The sequence below is a fragment of the Muntiacus reevesi genome, chromosome 21, assembly GCF_963930625.1.
Source record: "Muntiacus reevesi chromosome 21, mMunRee1.1, whole genome shotgun sequence".
NCBI lineage: Eukaryota > Metazoa > Chordata > Mammalia > Artiodactyla > Cervidae > Muntiacus > Muntiacus reevesi.
The window spans coordinates 380,021-402,948 of NC_089269.1; the positions used below are offsets into that span (position 1 = coordinate 380,021).

At 40.4% G+C, this 22,928-nt stretch overlaps 1 protein-coding gene across 1 annotated transcript; it reads right to left on the reverse strand.

Moving 5' to 3' along the window:
• Positions 1-550: 550 nt before the first annotated feature.
• On the reverse strand, positions 551-13,311 carry ABHD10 (abhydrolase domain containing 10, depalmitoylase). The gene is made up of 5 exons (XM_065913758.1): positions 13,147-13,311; positions 10,512-10,695; positions 6,954-7,065; positions 6,417-6,554; positions 551-1,367 (listed from the first exon to the last, which is right to left on the reverse strand). The coding sequence occupies exons 1-5, from the start codon at positions 13,286-13,288 to the stop codon at positions 1,023-1,025; spliced, it is 921 nt and encodes a 306-aa protein (XP_065769830.1). The 5' UTR covers positions 13,289-13,311; the 3' UTR covers positions 551-1,022.
• Positions 13,312-22,928: the final 9,617 nt, after the last annotated feature.

Below are 22,928 nucleotides of genomic sequence, written 5' to 3' on the forward strand. Positions count from 1 at the left end.
CATAAAAAAAGCTAAGTGCCAAAGAATTGATGCTTTTGAACTGGTGCTGGAGAAGACTCTTGAGAGTCCCTTGACAGCAAGGAGATCAAACCAGTCAATTCTAAAGAAAATCAACCCTGAGTGTTCATTGGAAGGACTGATGTTGAAGCTGAAGCTCCAGTGCTGGCCACCTGATGCGAAGAACTGACTCCTTGGAAAAGACCCTGAAGCTGGGAAAGATTGAAGGCGGGAGAAGGGGGAGATAGAAGACGATGTGGTTGGATGGCATCACCGACTCAATGGACATGAGTTTGAGCAAACTCTGGGAAACAGTGGAGGACAGGGAGGCCTGGTGTGCTAGTCAGTGGGGTTGCAAAGAGTCGGACACAACTTAGTGACTGTACAACAACATCACTGCTTAAAGAGGAAATCCCCCCACTTAACTATATGACATATTAGCCAAAAGTTTACAATGATATATATCCTTTATGTATTTATAAAGTCTTGAGCCCTTAAAAAAGAATAACGTTGATTTTAAGTTCAAATATAACATGCAGAAGACAAAAAGTAATAGCCTTTTATGAACTTTATTATGCTTCATACATTTCTCTAGTCATTTCAGATTTCAATAAATGTGTTCCTATATTTTGTGAACTGCATTTTAAATTCAGAGATAATTTTACAAATCTTCATATACAATGATACCAAATAAAAAACAAATTAAGCTTTATTAGCAAATCTAGGTAAGAGCTGGCATAGTTAACATAAGCATTCAGAAGGTAAACATTTCTTGAATAAAAAAATAGGAAATATTTTAATGGAAAAAAATCAGGGATTGAGGCGGGAGAACATTTTTCAAACAGCAGCTGGCACTTTCTTCACAATTTGTATCACTTGTGAAAATACATCATTAGATAAATACTCACATGATATTTACAAAGTAGAGAGAAGAGGAAAAACCTTCTAAGTATCAAGGTCTTCCATCTGTTGCTCTCTTCCATCTTCTGGATCCATTACTTTGCATACCAACTAAAGTTGTGATTCTAGAGAACTATGGTTGAAAGCTTATCGATTAGGTCATCAATGGTGTAAACCAGCAGCTGAATGTCTGCTTTCTCCTTCATCCGGTGATCACTGTTCTTCCGGAGGATGACATCCACGTCTGTGCCAACTAGCCGGTCAGCAACCTGCACGGCCGTGGGCCAGGGCACGACGTCGTCCTGCATGCCGTGGAGCAGTCTCACGGGGCACGTCACAGGGATGGGGCTGTGCAGCAGGCAGTGGTGCTCCGCCTCCTTAACGACGCTGTACTGCACGCGGTAAACGCCTTCTTCACTGTACTTTGATGCCATGGGCCACACACCTTTCATCTCTATCTCCTTTTTTGTCTGTTGGGACAAATGAAAATAAAAGTATTTATGCAAAATTAATACATGCAGTAGTCTTAAACAATCTACGGAAAGTGGTCTTTGAAGAAGAGGAAAAGAGGTAACAAAAACAGAACAATGATAATCATCAATAATTAAATACCATGTGCAAGGAACTATAACAAGTATTTTCCACACAGGATCTCACAGGATCCTGATAATAATTTTGTTATTATTTCAATTTTACAAAAGAGGATATGAAAGTATTACACAGCTTTAAGGCTGAAAGGCAGTAACTGCTGTGGCTAGGATTCAAACTTAGATTTAACTAACTTTATCATATAACGTCTTAAATCAGGCATTGTTTCATCCTGGTTCAAAGGGAAAATGAGGAGAAAAATACAATAATTTCTTGGAATCAGTACAGGTATCATTCATATTACATCAAATCAAATCTTAGGAATAAAAACTGTTTAGATTTAAAAATCATGAAACTAAAAGTGTGATTAGTGGAAGTTATTAAAATGGCGGTGAAATGGGGGAAAGGGAGAAGAATGGAGTATACTGCTAAAAATGAAAAACAAGACAGTGGTTATTCTGGGGCAACAATACACGCCCAATTTTAGGCTGAATGTAAAAAAAAAAGAAGTAGTTTTTGCCTTTCAGACTTCTACGGAATGAGAAGAAAACTGTCTGTTGTTCTGGATGACAAAGAATTCTTCCAAATATCTCCTGAAAACTGAGCAATGGTATCATTTCTACCTTTAAACTAAAATGCTGGGTGTTCTTTGATTCTTGAAGAATCTCTATTTTTGAGATCATAATTTGTCTTAAACATTTTTTCTACTTAAAGTAACATAGTCATTACTGAAGACATAGAAAATATGAAAAGCTAAAGAAGAAATAAATTACCAATAATCCTATCTCATGGATATACCAACCAACCATTAATATTCTGGCTTATTTCCTTCTAGTATCTCTATATGTGCATGGTTTTAGATATACAATATGTAAAACACTGAGCTATTACAATTCATATATAGTTTTCAGTGCTTATTTATTTAATATATATGTATTTCTGGGTTTTAAAAGATTAGATTAAAAGTTTTTAAGACTGGATAACTGTTTACCACAATGCATACAAGATAATTAACTCAACCATTTCCAAACTGCTGAGTACTTCTAGGAACAACTTTGAACATAAAGGGTTATATGTATATAATAAATTCTGTGGAAAGATTATCCCAGCTTGAATTAGTAAATCAAGATGTAAATAGCTTTAAGCCTCTTGCAACCACATAATATGAAGGGAATTTCTGTCTAGAAAAAAAACAGGTGGATGGCTTATCAAAAATAAAGAAAATACAAGGAAAGAAAAGCTACATAGAACGTATTTAAAAAAAATTTGTATTAAATTTTCAATAAAAATATTGTATTGCCACATTTAAAACTATTCACTTATTACAAATTCAGAGGCAAAAAAGAATTTAAACAGTAAAATATATATGATGTTATCTACATGCATTTAGGTATTTTAATGTATTTTATAAAATTCCAAAAATATTTCAGTGAAAAAGCTGTATATCTGAAAGCTAAACTTCTAAATATCTACAGTCAAATGATTTAAAATAGAGTAAAAACCTATATTATAACATATATTAATATCATGGGGTGCTCCACATTAAAGCAACATGTGAACCAAATATTTAAAGCAAAAAAATGACATTCGGTTATCCTCAAACTACTTATGACTGTTCCTGAATTTGTAATTTCAGTAGTTAGAGCTTAGTTCCACTGACCATTAGATGCAGGGGCAACTATGCTAATTACCAAGACAATAATAATAATTGCCTTGTAAACACTGCTGCTCCCAGCTAGCTTTGTTATCTGCTGCTGAGGTGAGTGAATACTGTTCATTTGAAGAACAGACTTAGCTTTACAAAATCTTGCATGTCCCAAAGCCTCAAAACAAAAACTACAGGAATAGTAGTAAAAATAGCTTTAATCAAAGAAAATGTACAATATTCATAATTCTTACACCAAGAAAAACCAGCAAGGCGATGTGTCTGAAGCCTGGATTCCACCAGCTGTGCATCCCGTCTGATGCCCTCTAGTGTCCACACATAAATCTGTGTGCAGGTCAGGAAGAAACAGGTAAACTGGACAAGGAACACAGACTGGTTCCAAATCGGGAAAGGAGAACGTCAAGGCTGCATACTGCCACCCTGCTTATTTAACATATGCAGAGGACATCATGCAAAACGCCGGGCTGGATGAACCACAGGCTGGAATCAAGATTGCCAGGAGAAACATCAATAACCTGAGATATGCAGACGACACCACCTTTACGGCAGAAAGTGAAGAACTAAAGAGCCTCTTGATGAAAGTGAAAGAGGAGAGTGAAAAAAACTGACTTAAACCTCAACATTCAGAAAAATAAGATCATGGCATCTGGTCCCATCACTTCATGGCAGATAGATGGGAAACAATGGAAACAGTGAGAGACTTTATTTTGGGGGGCTCCAAAATCATTGCAGATGGTGACTGCAGCCATGAAATTACAAGACGCTTGCTCCTTGGAAGGAAAGCTATGACCAACCTAGACAGCATATTCAAAAGCAGAGACATTACTTTAAGAACAAAGGTCCGTCTAGTCAAGGTTATGGTTTTTCCAGTAGTCATGTATGGATGTGAGAGTTGGACTATAAAGAAAGCTGAACACCTAAGAATTGACACTTTTGAACTGTGGTGTTGGAGAAGACTCTTGGAGAGTCCCTTGGACTGCAAGGAGATCCAACCAGTCCATACTAAGGAAATCAGTCCTGAATAGTCATTGGAAGGACTGATGCTGAAGTTGAAACTCCAATAGTCTGGTCACCTGATGCAAAGAACTGACTCATTGGAAAAGACCCTAATGCTTTAAAGATTGAAGGCAGGAAGAGAAGAGGACGACAGAGGATGACATGGTTGGACGGCATCACTGACACGATGGACACTGAGTTTGAGCAAGCTCCAGGAGTTTGTGATGGACAGGAAGGCCTGGAGTGCTGCAGTCCATGGGGTTGCAAAGAGTCGGACATGACTGAGCGACTGAACTGAACTGAACTGAAGCGTCCACAGAAGGAGACAATGATTAGAGTTAGAGGTAAATCAAATTCCCACACAAACAATGAATAATGCTGGATCTCAACATTTCCAAGGCTAAAGAAGACAGTAAAAACCTCTGGGTCTATTCCCTTGACACTAAGAGCACTCGCTGTTTCTGTGGAGAAGAGGCAGAGATCCTAGTGTCCAGGCCCTTTCTTTACGCATGGTTTTAAGTTTAAAGGGCTCAACATGTTTAAGAATTCTTCACTGGTATGGTTTAGGATTACCAAAGAAATACCCTGATTTGCAGGACATAGATCTTCTCAGCCAATTACGGGCTATCTACCTTCTCTTCTCTCTGAGTGATGAATGTACACACATAAAGAGAAATTTCCATAGATCTTGTCATTTCCCAATAACCCCCCAAAACTGTGTAATCAACCCCTTTCCAACAGGCCATCATCTTGAAATAATTTCCCACCATGAGAAGCAGAGTAAGGGCGTCAAGGTTTAGATGCAGAGGATAGAATGGCAGGAGAATTTAGCAGCATGAGGACATTAAGCATCTGTGTATGAGAAACGAGAAAGGAAAAAGAAAATCTCAGAAATAGTCAGTGCAAAGAAGATCAGCTTCGTAATTTCAGCCCTGACTGGAAATCATATGAAGAACCTGACTTCGCAGACAATGTCATCTCTTACGGAGCTGGAAAGAACAACGTGAAATAAGACTAAACTTAGAACAGATAGTACACGGCACTGAATTCCACGCGGAACTTGAGGCAAAGTCAATGATATCCTAGTCTTCAGCACTACGTGTGCTTTTCCCCTCCGTTTCTTTTCTTCCTCCTCCGCATACCCTGCCCTCTACAGCAGTGGTTCTCAAACTTCACCTGGGGCCTTGTAACACGGACGACGGGGCCACACTCCCAGCTTCTGACTCAGTGAGTCTGGTGAAGCTCAAGAATGCACATTTCTATTAACACAAGTTCTCAGGTGATGCTGTTACTGCTGGCCTAGGGACTACACATTTTGAACCATGGCTCCAGACAGTTTCTTTCTGCTAGGATTAGTCCCATAGGTGAAATTTAGATCTCAAGGAAAAATATGCCCAACTAGAACTCAACTGATTTCCAAACAAAAAAATAACACACACAAAAATAAACAGCTATTACCCACGACTTTTTTATCCTTGCAGACAACTGAAGTACTTAAACATATATTCAAGAGCAAAGTATAATAAACCAATTACCTTTCCAATTATTTCAGAAACCTTATTTCTATCATGATTTGCGGAAGAACATGCTACTGATGAAAAGTACCCTTTTTTTTTTTAAAGGTGAAAATTGGAAGTAGAAAAAGAATGCCAAATTAGTGTCTAGGCCAGGAATGGCAAATCTTATCTCCTGTGTGTGACTGACAGTGTGTGCTCGGAGAGCTCTGCTAAGAGAGAATCTGAAGCTTTAAGGCTTAAAAAAGAACTTTCATAACTGATCAGCTGGTTTAACATAGTTGTAGAACAGGCATTAAAACCACCACCCCTAGCCACAAAACAGACTAAGAGGTACACAAAGAGATCACACTGTGTGATCCAAATAAACAAATGTGGTTAGTAACACGCTGACAAAACAGAAGTTTAAAGCGTGATTTCATCCATGTGACACGACGATTTGAAGGGACTGTGAAAAAACAGAAAATCTTAAACAGACCAAAACGGGCTTCCCTGGTGGCTCAATTGGTAAAGAATCTGCCTGCAATGTGGGAGACCTGGGTTCGATACCTGGGTTGGGAAGATCTCCTAGAGAAGGGACCAGCTACCCACTCCAGTATTTTGGCCCAGAGAATTCCATGGACTGTACAGTCCATGGGGTCGCAAAGAGTTGGACACGACTTGAGTGACTCTCACTCACTCAAATAGTTAGAATTCAGAGGGAGAGGGAGCAGGAGAACAGCAGGAGGGATGCGCCGAGGCCGCCCGGGACTCACCTCAACGGGAAGCTGGTTGAACTGTGTCACCAGGCCATCTACGGCCGTCGCTACGCCCACGAGAGCAACCACCTTCTGTGGCCGTGCGATTGCAGCGTGAAACATAAGCCAGCCACCGAGGCTGGATCCAACCAGTATCTAAAAACAAAAGCACACTGTTTTGAAGAGGAACTTCTTTTTTTTCTGGTAAGGGATGGACTAATTTCATAGAATGTATATATTTTCTGCCTTTATATCCACTGGCTCCCAGACTTTTAATAATTGGCACAAAGTAAAATTAAGATTATGATTACTTTTTGTTAAAGTATCAGATCTATAACAGAGAGTATATTAGACAAATAAAATTTGTAAAATGAAAAGTAAAATGATACTTACATTTTAGGAGAAAGTGACAATGACAGAACTGATTGATTTGACATTAAAATATAAAAATTGATCATCAGACATTAAAATACTAAATATTTGCATCTAATGAAACAGCTCCAATGTCATGAGGTTATAGTCCACAACAATTATCATCATAACAAAAACAGTCACCTGTGGTCCTTCAGCCAAGTCATCAATTATAGAAAGAACATCTTTTCTCCACTTCCCCACTGTGCATTCTTCTAAGTTACCATCTGAATTTCCAACTCCTGAGTAATCAAACCTAGAGAAAGAGAAAACATATTTGTATCTAGATATCTAGTATTTCCTTCCCTAATTTCTAAGGAAGATAGCACGTTAATTACAATGCCTCAACTCTATTAAAATAAAAGTGAAGTCAGTATGTATTTCAGCAAATCTTATTGGCTTAACCTTCAAATACAGTCACTCGCTTCCTCACTCCCCTGTGCCAGCCTGGGCCAAGTCACTATTCTCTCTCGACTGAACTAACGCAAGAGTCTCCTAGTAAATGTCCATTTTCATTTTTCACCCTCACAGTGTATTCCCCACGCAGCAGTCACTGATCCTTAAAAAAACAAAAGAAAAAAAAAAACAAAAGAAGAAAGATCATGTCCTGCACATAGCCTTCAAAGGTTCTGTATAATCTTTAAGTAAAATCCAAAGTCCTTACCACACCTAGCCCCTAACCACCTCTCTGACCTCACTTCTTCCATTTCTCTCTCCCTCCCAACTGTATCCTCATTTTTCTTTTTCAGTAAATGGAATACCCCATCCACATTCCCGACTCAGGGGTCTTACACCAGCTTCTCCTTCCCTGTGGACGACTCGACCTGAGACACTCACCCAGACGGCTCCCTCCCTTCAGTCGGGCCCCAGTGTTGCATCTCCAGAGGCCTTCTCTGGCCCTCCAACCTAGAGCTGCGCCGCCTTCATCGTTCTCCGGTTCCGGACTCGGTTTTACTCCCTTCGCAGCCAGTACTGCTACCTGGCAATGTATGTCTGTGGCTTACTGGTTTGTGGCCTGTCTCCCACACTAGAGCGGTATGTAGGAACAGTAGAATGGTGTAACGTCTTTTCTTAGAGATAAGGGATTTAAAAGTGGAGAAAGAAATTAAAATTTTAAGTGAGAAGTGACGTGGTTTTGGATTCTTGGGAAATAGGATAACAAGGCTGCAGTCCTCAGTGCAAGGGGTGCAGAAGACAGACCAGGGCGAAGGGGAGAAAACCCAGCTCTCCTTCGCCCTCCTCTGTGGGTGAAGGCGTTGCCACCTGCCATGTTGTTGGCGGTTGCCACGGGAACATGTGAGGATGCACAGCACGTGGTCACTCATGCTCAGCCACTCAGGCGTGCCTGACCCTCTGAGACCCTGTGGATGCAGCCCTCCGGGCTTCTCTGTCCATGGGGATTCTCCAGGCAAGGATATTGGAGTGGGCTGCCATGCCCTTCTCCAAAAGACATGTACAGGGCCTTCAGAAAGGTAAATACAAGCCTTCAGTGATACTAATGGGTAACAAGTGAAAAATGCAGTTCATTCTTGCTGAACCCTAACCAAATGACAAAGATTTGGCAACTTAAAACTTTTCATCACAGTAAGGCAATTCAGTCCTAGCAGCCTCAATATTCTCAAATCTAAATATATTTTAAATTTTTCAAATCTAAAATTTTAAATATTATTAGAAATCATCATGAGAGAAGACCAGTCCTAAAGCCATGTGTCATATTCCTGAGCTCTGACTCAATCTTAATATCCTGGATGGTGTCAGGATATTAAGAAACCATTTCCACCGAACCATAGGTACTGTTCTTGTATAATATACACAACTAACCATTTCTTCATTCAAGATCTAAGGTTTACAGACAAAATCACAAAGAAAGTAAACTGAGAAACTGGGAGTATAAATAGAAGATAAAACCTCTTATCCAATCTTTATGTCTCTTACATTGGCAGGCGGGTTCTTTACCACTAGCGCCAACTGGGAATCCATTAAAACAAGTTAAAGTGCAATCAATTGCTAATAGTGATTAGATTGCAATGAAGTTTGATAAAAGCATATAAAAAGGAGCCTGATCAAATTAAAAATTGTAATGAATGGCTATATTGTATAAAGGTGTATAAGTATACATTTAGGTTACATTTTGATATAGTACCACATATTCCTTTGGATAAAAGGAATAAGACTAAATTCATATAATTGTCTGTACACACTTTAATTTCATGATTACTAAATATACCTTTAAAAAGAAAATTTCATGTCTTGCTCAAGATAGTCCTCCTCCTTGGATTGCTCTTCCTTCTTACCTAAATCCTAACTATTTTTCGGTGTTCCTTTATAAGTGTTTTCTATCTACTTCAACCCCTATTTTTCTCTCAATATATACAGTTAAGTATCATGCTCTTTGACATAATCACATTTTGATGAATATTTCTTCCTAATTTCCCATATGTATTTCATCTTGCATTCCTCCACCCTGATTAAAAGATCCTTACAGGCAATGACCATGTTTTAAAATTCTTTGTATATTTTACAGCACCATTGTAGGGTTAGAAGGTCTACTTGTAAAAAATACTCCAGTCTTAAGGATAACAGTTAATTTGGAACATTTTAAAGAGTTCTGAGCACTAAAATGAAATAATCCAGTTAATTTGCTAAAAGGAGTAAGACTAAATTCATATAATTGACATAATTTCTGCTAATATACTGAGTAGATAAAAGTCATTTTTAAGTCTAAAAGTTTTTTATTTTTATTTCTAATTACTTATTTTATTTCTGAAAGCTGTATTTTCTAGACCTACTGAGTGAATGATAGTGAAACTCTTCTAAAAACTACATAAATACATTTTTAGGTTGCTGGAGCTAGAAATGAATTCAGAAATTATATTTCATCCAATCTCTTCCTTTTTATGATGATGAAAACAGCTCCAGCATTTATTAACCAACTCATCTTGTCATAGCTAATGTCAGCGTTAAGAAAGTAAACAACCCTAATAACAGCGAAACATTATTTTAGTAAAATAATTATCAGTGTGAAATATAAGAATTGTAAAATCAAGTAGTAAACAACACATACCCTTATTTATGCTTATATATACATCTTCAGACTACACAAGTGAAAGAGGAAATTCAGTGAAAAGGTGAATTACACAATATTAATTTTACAGTACTTTTAAACACAGATGCTATTTTAAACTGCGTATTTTGAAAGTAATGAAATAAACAGTGGTTAAATAACAGTGGTCCTTAAGTTCCAAAAGGAAAACCAGACCATAAGAGATTACAAGAAAGCCATCTAGTATACTGGTTTGCTGTCGTGTTAGAATATTGTTTCTAAAGAGCTTAAGTTACCACTAGTTCCCGTGTCTGCCAGCACCATCAGCGTGGCGCAAAGGCCAGATGGGAGGGACGTTCCCAAGGGAGGGGACATCCTTACACCCACGGCTGACTCATGTCGATATATGGCAGAAACCAAGACAATGCTGTAAAGCAATTATCTTCCCGTTAAAAATTAAAAAAAAAAAAAAAACAAAAAAAACTATTAAAGATTGCATTTTACATGAACCCTAAATCACAAGATGAAAGTTTACAGACTATTAAAATAAATTAATCTATAAAAATGCTAGCATTTGTTTCAGTTGGTTAGAGCAGAAGTAATTCTTGACTGCCAAGGTAAATGGTAGTAATATTTTCTTTGAAATGTGTTATTCCTACCTTATATAGGCGTGACCTAGAGATTTGCAAAACTCCTCAATCGCCAATGCTTTTGTACCATTCATATTAGAAATATAGCCAGGGATGAAGATAATTCCTGGACTTTTGCCTTTTAGCCTTTTATAAGCCAGGTTTGGGAGGTCTGGTCGACTAAGGAAAGAGATTGATGTCTTGTGTCTGCAAGCTAAACAAAGTACACAAAACATAAAGTTTGCAAATACAGTTTTTGGAAAACCATACATATTTTCAATCTTAACTTTCTCAACTTGTCAAATTGATATCAAATACTATTTCCATTTCGTAAAAAAAAATATATATAGACATGAAGTATTAAAAGTCACAAGTCTGTGCCTATCTAAAAATCATGTCACAATTGATCTTCTCTGAGCAAGGTTCAATCGTGATTCTTCCAAAATACACAACAAGGAAATCTGAAGGCCACTAAAGACAGAGAGACTTGTCAAAAAAGTTTTCCTGTTGCATCATCTGTTCCAAACAGTATCAATCAACATTCAGATTTACCTACACTAGTTTTAAGCCTTTTCTTGGGAGATTTCAGTCTTCTTTGAAATTTTTTTTTTTTAAATGTCTGAGGGGTTTCACATCCTCTACTTTTTGGTAGGGAGGGAGAGAAACAAGTTTGGTCTAACGTTGGGAAACTGAATCAAAGATAGACGTGCTGGCCCTTTTATTACTTATTCTTTCTCCATCCATAAAGTCTTGAGCCATAGTAATACTCAATCATGATTCTCTATCTGCTGAGGAGGGTTTGTGAACAGTTTCTTTATAAGTAACCTTGAATAAATGTAAAATATCATTTTTGGAAAAAGATTTCTCATAGGACTCCCAATCACTGTGTTTTATTTGTTGGTTTGGCTTTCTTAAAAGGTACACACAAATCTGAAAGCAAGTAAACAGGCACAATGGGAAACCCTTATAATGTTACTCCACTCCACTCCCTTTAAAGGTCCTTCCCCACCCTACAGTAAGGTCAACCTGTGCATGCGCCCCCATGGATGGTAGGCCACCAGGTTCCTCTGGCCATGGAATTTTCCAGGCAAGAATACTGGAGTGGGTTGCTATTTTCTCCTCCAGGGGATCTTCCTTACCCGGGGACTGAACCCATCTCTTGCATCTCCTGCATCGGCAGGCAGATTCTTTATACTGTGACCACTACCTGGGAAGCCATAAAGTCAATACTTGCTCTTTAAAAAAATGCAGAACGATGTTTAAAAACAAAAAGTCATTTATAATCCCATTTTCTCCCTCCAGAGAAATCAGATTTGTGTAGTCCCTTAACACTCTTTTCCTGGACTAATGAAATCTCTTTTTTATTTCTTGAAACCTTTCTCTATTGTGGCTAATTAAAACTTCCCAGTTTCTTCCATGTGAGCTAATAAAGTTTTCCTCATTTTGGATTTGAGAAGTTGATTTTTTAAACACTGAATTGAAGGCCTTAAAGCTATCCCTTTTACACGCAGGCTTGCTTCAGAGTTTCAACACATAGTGAAATACGCCAAATTTAAAACTTTTAGTGAAAAACAAGGTAAGTAGGAGCCAGTAATGTAGACTGACAGATTGTAGCAGCAAAAATGTTCTTTTCCCATTTCTTTACCACTCCAAAACGCCTTCCTATCCTCTTTTCCATTTTACTTTCCAATAGGAAATTTTCCATGAGACCATCACAATTTATTTAAATCTTGATGAGTTATAAATGGTCATCTTCTTAACATAATATCCATAAATGACCGTTGTACTATAAGAATTAGCTCAAAATCTGAGGCATGTATCTTCAGTGAAACTACTAAACAGTGAGAGAGAACTACATTTTAGTTACCGCAATGACACGCTACACTTGGCTGGGGGGACATATGTAACAGCCTTTGGGTTGCGGACAATTAAGTCGGTTATATATTTAAACATTTTAACTCAAAGCAAAGGGTGTTGACAAAGACAGTCCCCGTTTCAAGCACCATGCATCTGCCAGCTGGGGTGCAAGGGTGTGAACCCCAAACAAAAAGACATAATTCAGAAAGACAGGCTATATATATGGGGGAGTGGAGGTGGGATGAGTCGGAGAAGAATCAAGCACAAAGAAATATTCAGGGGCTGTAATTTTTGTCCAAATTCTAACTTCCTTTGTAGAGTAACGGCTATGATTTTTACTGGGCTGGAATCTTGGCGACCGGGTTGGGGCGGGAAGACCCAAAACAACCAAAAAACGCGAAAGCTTACACTTTTACAAAGAACATGTAAAACCTTTCTGTAAAATCGCTCGAGAGAGAGCAGGTCTAAGCAACTAAGAGTCACGATCTGCAAACCCCTTAGAACGTGCACAGAAAAGACAGAGCAATTAATAATCAAACATAGTAAACGCACATCTGAATTTCTGCTAGTCTTGGCGCTTAACACAGCGGAGCTGGGCAGAGAGAATCCTTGAACCACAGAGCAGAACGCCAACCACTGCCGGGCGGTCGGGACGCCCCGGGGCCTGGCGGCGCGCTCACTCCCGTCTGGGGACTGAGAACCTGGAGAGAGGATTTCTGAACGGAGCGCCAAAGACGCACGCGTCAGGAATGCCGAAACCCGGTATGTTGGAAAGAACGCGTCTTACTCCAGTCCTTCGGACACTGACCTCGGAACCACTGTGGCGCCCGCTCGGTCTTCCGTGCAAGCAACGTGCTGAGACCGCGGTGGAAGCCGAAGGTGACTGCCGCCCAGCCCCACCTGCGACAGGGAACCCAAGCGGCCGCGGAAGCCAGGCCCACCCCCGCCATCTTCCCAGCAGCCCCTGCGCGCTGCGCCCGCCCACTGAGATGCGCGCTGCGCCCAGCAGCCAAGGCACGCATGCGCCGCGGGCGGCCGCGCAAATTGTAAGCAGCCCGGGCCGGAGCGCCCACCCCCGGAGAGCGCACATGCGCAGAGTGTCGTCGCTCTTGGCGCGCGTTTCTGCTGGGCTCTTCTGTGGGGAGGCTTCAGTTCAGTCCCTCAGTCGCGTCCGACTCTGCGACCCCATGGGCCCCGTGGAGCACGCCAGGCTCCGCTGACCATCACCAGCTCCCAGAGCTAGCTCAGACTCATGTCCAGCGAGTTGGTGATGCCATCCAGCCGTCTCATCCTCTGTCGTCCGCTTCTCCTGCCCTCAGTGTTTCCCAGCATCATTCCGAGGAGTCAGTTCCCCTTTGGCCTGTGACAGTTTGGGATGTTTTGAGCGTACTTGGTAGCCTGCTTTCTAGAGTGGATACTCCAGGACTGGAAGCAAGGAGAGGAACCCCCTAGACAGGAAAACGTCTGGTCATCCCGAGACACAAGGACACTGAAGCATAAAGCGTTAAGCTTGCTGCGGTGCAGGTCGTTGTTACTCCTGGTGCTGAGAAGGTTAGCTGGCCGGAAGGCCAGGGGTCGCCAAACAGAGGAAAGAGGCTGCAAGTGTCATTTTATATCTCGCTCTTAAGCGGCAGGAGAAACAAACTATTAGTGTTGTATTTTTTCCCTTTCTCTATACAAATTTAAAAAGAGGTTTCTTTTAAAATTCTTTGTTGCCATGACGACACCTGGTTCCACCTGAACTTAACATTTCTCAAACCTTGAGCTAGTCAATGTGTTTTTTTAATGGAAATATTTCTCTTAAGCTGTGTTAATGAACTATGTATTTGGCCTCTGTCTTCAAGTCCATTCACCCTAAGACTCAGTGTTGGGGTCCTTTAATGGACTGGGACCTAGCAGTCTGGAGTGGACGGTAATAAAGTGAGAGAGAGCCGGAGGGGGAGAGAGAGAGAGAGATAAAGAAAGAAAGACACGGGGACCCCATCTCTGATGGAGCAAAGGTGCTGTAATGATTTTTCTGTGAGTATATATAGGCTGTAGTACAAGAAACTTATTTCAGTAATGATAAAGATTAGAAAACCAAATGTACAGTAACCGTTACCAAGGGAACAAAGGAGGAGAATGGTCACAAGGTCGGGAGACAATCCACATCTCAAGGAAAGGGGGACGAGCCTAAGCAGTTTAGGCGTAAAGCGAATGTTTACTAAAGGAGACCCAAGCCCGTCTCACTCAACGACCTCAGGCCTGAGAGCTGCTTGCAGTTCTACTCGCTTCTAGCAGAAGCTAATAAGGAACAGAGGATTCATGAGAAACAGCACGTAGGAATCCTCCCGTTAAACATTCCCTGACAACTCAGAACCCACTTGACAAACCAGTGTGTTTTACTCATGCAAATATTCTCTTAAGCTGTGTTAATGAGACTGTATTTGCTTGGAAATCTGCCTTTCTTCAAGATTCATGTCAATCATTTTAAGACCCCGACAACTCTCCTTGTACCAATGTTATCTCAAAATGCATGTCGTGGATGAGGGACCCGGTGCCAGTCTCTGAATTTTGAGCTATTTCCTTTCTCTAATTCAGTTCAGTTCAATTCAGTCGCTCAGTTGTGTCTGACTCTTTGCGACCCCATGGACTGTAGCACGCCAGGCCTCCGTGTCCTTCAAAACTCCCAGAGTTTACTCAAACTCATATACATCGAGTCCGTGATGCCATCCAACCATCTCATCCTCTGTCGTCCTCTCCTCCGCCTACCTGCAATCTTTCCAGCATCAGGTTTTTTCCCATGAGTCAGTTTCTCACATCAAGTGGCTAAACTATTGGAGTTTCAGCTTCAGCATCAGTCCTTCCAGTGAATACTGAGGACTGATTTCCTTTAGGATGGACTGGTTGGATCTCTTTGCAGTCAGTCTAAGGGACTCTTCAAGAGTCTTTTCCAACACCACAGTTCAAAAGCATCAATTCTTCTGTGCTCAGCTTTCTTTATAGTCCAACTCTCACATTCATACGTGACTACTGGAAAAACCATAGCTTTGACTAGATGGTCCTTTGTTGGCAAAGTAATGTCTCTGCTGCCTAGGGTGGTCATAATTTTTCTTCCAAGGAGCAAGTGTCTTTTAATTTCATGGCGGCAGTCACCATCTGCAGTGATTTAGCAACAACCCCCCCCCCCCAAAAAAAAAAAAAAGTCTGGCACTGTTTCCATTGTTTCCCCATCTATTTGCCATGAAGTTATGGGACCAGATGCCATGATCTTAGTTTTCTGAATGTTGAGTTTTCAGCCAAATTTTTCACTCTCCTCTTTCACTTTCTTCAAGAGGCTCTTTAGTTTTCTTCACTTTCTGCCATAAGGGTGGTGTCATCTGCATATCTGAAGTTATTAATATTTCTCCCAGGAATCTTGATTCCAGCCTGTGGTTCATCCAGCCTGGCATTTTGCATGATGTATCTGCATATAAGTTAAATAAGTAGGGTGACAATATACAACCTTAACGTAGTCCTTTTCCTATTTGGAACCAGTCTGTTGTTCCATGTGCTGTTCTAACTGTTGCTTCCTGACTGCATACAGTTTTCTCAAGAGGCAGGTCAGGTGGTCTGATATTCCCATCTCTTAAAGAATTTTCCACAGTTTGTTGTGATCAACACAGTCAAAGGCTTTGGCATAGTCAATAAAGCACCAAGTAAGACGGTAGATGTTGCTAGAGGGCATCAGAGGGCAGACACACTAAAACCACAATCACAGAAAACTAGCCAATCTGATCACAGGACCACAGTCGTGTCTAACTCAGTGAAACTAAGCCATGCCTTGTGGGGCCACCCAAGACGGCCGGGTCATGGTGGAGAGGTCTGACAGAATGTGGTCCACTGGAGAAGGGAATGGCAAACCACTTCAGTATTCTTGCCTTGAGAACCCCATGAACAGTATGAAAAGGCAAAATGATAGGATGCTGAAAGAGGAACTCCCCAGGTCGGTAGGTGCCCAATATGCTACAGGAGATCAGTGGAGAAATAACTCCAGAAAGAATGAACGGATGGAGCCAAAGCAAAAACAATAACTAGTTGTGGATGTGACTGGTGATTGAAGCAAGGTCCGATGCTGTAAAGAGCAATATTGCATAGGAACCTGGAATGTTAGGTCCATGAATCAAGGCAAATTGGAAGTGGTCAAACAGGAGATGGTAAGAGTGAACATTGACATTCCAGGAATCAGCAAACTAAAATGGACTGGAATGGGTGAATTTAACTCAAATGACCATTATATCTACTACTGTGGGCAGGAATCCCTTAGAAGAAATGGAGTCATGGTCAATAAAAGAGTCTGAAATGCTGTACTTGGATGCAATCTCAAAAACAACAGAATGATCTCTGTTCATTTCCAAGGCAAACCATTCATTATCACGGTAATCCAAGTCTATGCCCCAACCAGTAACGCTGACAAACTGAAGTTGAACGGTTCTATGAAGACCTACAAGACCTTTTAGAACTAACACCCAAAAAAGATGTCCTTTTCATTATAGGGGACTGGAATGAAAAAGTAGGAAGTCAAGAAATTCCTGGAGTAACAGGCAAATATGGCCTTGGAGTATGGAATGAATCAGGGCAAAGGCTAATAGACTTTTGCCAAGAGAATGCAGTGGTCATAGCAAACACGGTCTTCCAACTACACATGGACATCACCAGATGGTCAACACCGAAATCAGACTGATTATATTCTTGGCAGCCGAAGATGGAGAAGCTCTGTACAGTCAGCAAAAGCAAGAAGTTCTGTACAGTCAGCAAAACAGCCACAAAAACATGTGACTCAGCTCATGAACTCCTTATTGCCAAATTCAGACTTAAATTGAAGAAAGTATTGAATTGAAGAAAACCACTTAAACTTCTTAAATTTAAGAAAACCACTAGACCATTCAGGTATGACCTAAATCAAATCCCTTATGATTATACAGTGGAAGCGAGAAATAGATTTAAGGGACTAGTTCTGATAGACAGAATGCCTGATGAACTATGGGTGGAGGTTCATGACATTATACAGGAGACAGGGATTAAGACCATCCCCAAGAAAAAGAAACGCAAAAACAAACAAACAAACAAAAACACAAAATGGCTGTCTGAAGAGGCCTTACAAATAGCTGAGAAAAGAAGAGAAGCTAAAGGCAAAGGAGAAAAGGAAAGATATTCCCTTTTGAATGTAGAGTTCCAAAGAATAGCAAGGAGAGATAAGAAAGCCTTCCTCAGGGATCAGTGCAAAGAAATAGAGGAAAACAACAGAATGGGAAAGACTAGAGATCTCTGCAAGAAAATTAGAGATAGCAAGGGAACATTTCATGCAAAGATGGGCTCAATAAAGGACAGAAATGGTATGGACCTAACAGAAGCAGAAGATATTAAGAAGAGGTGGCAAAAATACACAGAAGAATGGTACAAAAAAGATCTTCACGACCCAGATAATCACGATGGTGTGATCACTCACCTAGAGCCAGACATCCTGGAATATGAAGTCATGTGGGCCTTAGAAAACATCACTATGAACAAAGCTAGTGGAGGTGATGGAATTCCAGTTGAGCTATTTCAAATCCTGAAAATAATACTGTGAAAGTGCTGCACTCAGTATGCCAGCAAATTTGGAAAACTCAGCAGTGGCCACAGTACTGGAAAAGGTCAGTTTTCATTCCAATCCCAAAGAAAGGCAATGCCAAAGAATGCTCAAACTACCTCACAATTATACTCATCTCACACACTAGTAAAGTAATGTTCAAAATTCTCCAAGCCAGGCTTCAGCAATACGTGAACCATGAACTTCCAGATGTTCAAGCTGGTTTTAGAAAAGGCAGAGGAACCAGAGATCAAATTGGCAACATCTGCTGGATCATCAAAAAAGCAAGAGAATTCCAGAAAAATATCTAGTTCTGCTTTATTGCCTATGCCAAAGCCTTTGACTCTATGGATCACAATAAACTGTGGAAAATTCTGGAAGACATGGGAATACCAGACCACCTGACCTGCCTCTTGACAAACCTATATGCAGGTCAGGAAGCAACAGAATCGGACATGGAACAACTGACTGGTTCCAAATAGGAAAAGGACTACGTCAAGGCTATATGTTGTCACCCTGTTTATTTAACTTATATGCAGAGTATATCATGAGAAATGCTGGGCTGGAAAGGCACAAGCTGGAATCAGATTGCCAGGAGAAATATTAATAACCTCAGATATGCAGATAACATCACCTTTATGGCAGAAAGTGAAGAGGAACTAAAAAGCCTCTTGATGAAAGTGAAAGAGGAGAGTGAAAAAGTTGGCTTCAAGCTCAACATTCAGAAAACTAAGATCATGGCATCTGGTCCCATCACTGCATGGGAAATAGATGGGGAGACAGGGGAAACAGTGTCAGACTTTATTTTTGGGGGGCTCCAAAATAACTGCAGATGGTGATTGCAGTCATGAAATTAAAAGACGCTTACTCCTTGGAAGGAAAGTTACGACCAACCTGGGTAGCATATTAAAAGCAGAGACATTACTTTGCCAACAAAAGTCCGTCTAGTCAAAGCTATGGTTTTTCCAGTGGTCATGTATGGATGTAAGAGTTGGACTGTGAAGAAAACTAAGCGCCAAAAAATTGATGCTTTTCAACTATGGTGTTGGAGAAGACTCTTGAGAGCCCCTTGGACTGCAAGGAGATCCAACCAGTCCATCCTAAAGGAGATAAGTCCTGGGTGTTCATTGGAAGGTCTGATGTTGAAGCTGAAACTCCAATACTTTGGCCACCTGATGCAAAAAGTTGACTCTTTGGAAAAGAATCTGATGCTGGGAGGGGTTGGGGGCAGGAGGAGAAGGGGACGACAGAGGATGAGGTAGCTGGGTGGCATCACCAACTCAATGGGAATGAGCTTGTTGTGTAAACTCTGGGAGTTGGTGATGGACAGGGAAGCCTGGCATGCTGCAATTCATGGGGTCGCAAAGAGTCGGACTTGACTGAGTGACTGAACTGAACTGAACTGATATGTTTTTCTGGAACTCTCTTGCTTTTTCGATGATCCAACGAATGTTGGCAGTTTGATCTCTGGTTCCTCTGCCTTTTCTAAATCCAGCTTGAACACCTGGAAGTTCACGGTTCACATATTGCTGAAAACTGGCTTGGAGAATTTTGAGCATTACTTTACTAGCGTGTGAGATGCGTGCAACTATGTGGCAGTTTGAGCATTCTTTGGCATTGCCTTGCATTGGGATTGGAATGAAAACTGACCTTTTCCAGTCCTGTGGTCACTGCTGAGTTTTCCAAATTTGCTGGCATATTGAGTGCAGCACTTTCACAGCATCACCTTTTAGGATTTGAAATAGCTCAACTGTAATTCCATCACCTCACTAACTTTGTTTGTAGTGATGCTTCCCAAGGCCCACTTGACTTCATATTCCAGGATGTCTGGCTCTAGATGAGTGATCACACCATCATGATTATCTGGGTGATGAAGATCTTTTTTGTACATTTCTTACTGTGTGTAAGAATAAGTGTGTATTCTTACCACCTCTTCTTAATGTCTTCTGCTTCTGTTAGGTCCATACCATTTCTGTCCTCTATTGAGCCCATCTTTGTATGAAATGTTCCCTTGGTATCTCTAATTTTCTTGAAGAGATCTCTAGTCTTTCCCATTCTGTTGTTTTCCTCTATTTCTTTGCACTGATCCCTGAGGAAGGCTTTCTTATCTCTCCTTGCTATTCTTTTGAAATCTGCATTGAGATGGGTATATCTTTCCTTTTCTCCTTTGCCTTTAGCTTCTCTTCTTTTCTCAGCTATTTGTAAGGCCTCCTCAGACAACCATTTTGGCTTTTTGCATTTCTTTTTCTTGGGGATGGTCTTGATCCCTGCCTCCTGTACAATGTCACGAACATTGTACAATGTACAATAGAATGTGCAATGTCCATAGTTCTTCAGGCACTCTTTCTATCAGAAATAATCCCTTGAATCTATTTCTCACTTCCACTGTATAATCGTAAGGGATTTGATTTAGGTCAAACCTGAATGGTCTAGTGGTTTTCCCTACTTTCTTCAATTTAATCTGAATTTGACAATAAGGAGTTCTTAATCTGAGCCACAGTTATCTCCTGGTCTTGTTTTTGCTGACTCTATAGAGCTTCTCCATCTTTGGCTGCAAAGGATATTATCAATCTGAATTTGGTATTGACTATCTGGTGATATCCATGTATAGAGTCTTGTGTTGTTGGAAGAGGATATTTGCTATGACTAGTGCATTCTCTTCGGAAAACTCTCTGAGCCTTTGCCCTGCTTCATTCTCTACACCAAAACCAAATTTACCTGTTACTCCAGGCCAAATTTGCCTGTTACTCTCGACTTCTTAGTGACATCTTTTTTGGGTGGTAGTTCTAGGTCTTGTAGGTCTTCATAGAACCATTCAACTTCAGCTTCTTCAGCATTAGTGGTCAGAGCATAGACATGGATTACTGTGATATTGAATGGTTTGCCTTGGAAATGAACAGAAATCATTCTGTCATTTTTGAGATTTCATCCAAGTAGTGCATTTCAGACTCTTGTTTCTCTAATTAGCAGACTGCTAGTAGCTATATAACACCAAACTAAAGACTAGCAGGGGGGCACTCTTTCTGCCTCCTTCTGATTTCTATCAGAAGCTTTCTCTATCTCTTTTAAACTTTAATAAAACTTTATTACACAAAAGCTCTGAGCGCTCAAGCCTCATCACTGGCCCCAAATTAAATTCTTCTCTGCTGGAGGCCAAGAATCCCGGAATCTTTTGATACAGCAACAGCCTTTCAATATATTGACTTTTACAGGGAATGTTTCCAAATTCTGACCTTAATCGTGCTTGTATAAACGCCTGGAGTGGAATTGAACTTTTGCTGCTTCTTTGCCCCTTTTCAATTTGTTTTTGTTCTGGCTCTTCGTATGTCAGACTGTTGAATTATTAAGACTCCTCTCTCATGCTTCCCAGGTGACTCAGGTGGTAAAGAATCTGCTTCCAATGTGGGAGACGTGGGTTCGATCCCTGGGTTGGAAAGACCCCCTGGAGAAGGAAATGGCAACCCACTCCAGTATTCTTGCCTGGAGCATTCTATGACCACTCCAGTATTCTTGCCTGGAGCATTCTATGACCACTCCAGTATTCTTGCCTGGAGCATTCTATGACCACTCCAGTATTCTTGCCTGGAGCATTCTATGACCACTCCAGTATTCTTGCCTGGAGCATTCTATGACCACTCCAGTATTCTTGCCTGGAGCATTCTATGACCACTCCAGTATTCTTGCCTGGAGCATTCTATGACCACTCCAGTATTCTTGCCTGGAGCATTCTATGACCACTCCAGTATTCTTGCCTGGAGCATTCTATGACCACTCCAGTATTCTTGCCTGGAGCATTCTATGAACAGAGGAGCCTGGTGGGCTACAGTCCAGGCGGTCGCAGAGTCGGACAGGACTAACAAACACTCCCTCATACTGTGTGCGAAGGTAAATTCCAGTAGCTAAATCGTCTCAATGAAAGAATAAAACCGAGAGGTTCAAATACATTTTAGGAGAATATAGTATAGATAAAAGGAACTTCTTAAAGCAAGATTTGAAACCCCTGGAATAAAAAAGAATAAAAATATATAGTGAAATTGATTTACTGTGTGGATAACAAAATATTAATACTTCTGTTTAGCCTGCTCCCAGAAATTGGTAGAAAAAATATGTAATTCCAGCAAAATTGGCCAACATTTGTGATAGGCACTTCACATATGTAAACATGATGATCAACCTCACTAATTGAAAAACTTGAAATAATAACATGCATTAAATGTTAAAATTAGCATGCCATTTTTCCTCCCCATCATGTTGGCAGAAGTTAAAAAGAACGATTATTGGCAAGCTGGCATTCGTCTATGGATGGTAAGAAAGTAAACCGCTAAACTCTGTTGTCAAGTAATATCACCTATGACAATTTAAAATTTGCATCATTGTCAATGCTGTTTGACCCAATGGCTCCAATTTGTGACCATCCTATAGAAAACAATAATGGTTTATAAGGATGTATGTTATCTGCTAGAGCACCATTTTCAGAGGCAAACAGAAAAATAATGGAATGGCCAATAAAAATATGATTGAATAAACTGTGTACAAGGGTCTCTGGATTCTAGCTCTGGTGTCCTTCAAAGCAATTCTTAGAGGCCTCAAGCATCAACAAGTAAAGGCTTACCTCGTTTTTCTTGTTGTTTGTTTTCTATGCAAAAGTTACAGTGGCTGGTTTATGACTGAGTAAAGCCACTTAACTATCTTGGTCATAAATTTTGGAGCAATGACTGGTGCTAGAGTTAAAGGCAAAGGCTGGATACAGTAAATTCAGCTTATCTTTGGAGTTTTGAGAAGCTTTTCTATTAGAAGGCACCAGGAAAGTTGGACAAATGAAAAAAGAGATTTCTTCCTTGAGAGGTATAATGCCAGAAACAGAGCAAAGATAGCTGCTTGATTTAGCAACTTTCTCCAAAAGCTGCTGAGTTATTTCTCAGGTTCTCCATTAAGCCTGTTGTCAACTCCAAAGGGGCTAAAATCACTAAGGTGACACACATCACTTCAGCATCCATTGT

What these genes read in the sequence shown, in the direction of transcription:
- ABHD10 (XM_065913758.1), bottom strand. Translation starts at nt 13,288, where the DNA reads ATGGCGGGGGTGGGCCTGGCTTCCGCGGCCGCTTGGGTTCCCTGTCGC. An exon ending in ACTTGGCTGAAGGACCACAG is followed by an intron (nt 6,555 to 6,953) that starts GTGACTGTTTTT and finishes TTTTGTTTTTAG; the next exon opens with ATACTGGTTGGATCCAGCCT. An exon ending in TCAACCAGCTTCCCGTTGAG is followed by an intron (nt 1,368 to 6,416) that starts GTGAGTCCCGGG and finishes TTGTCCCAACAG; the next exon opens with ACAAAAAAGGAGATAGAGAT.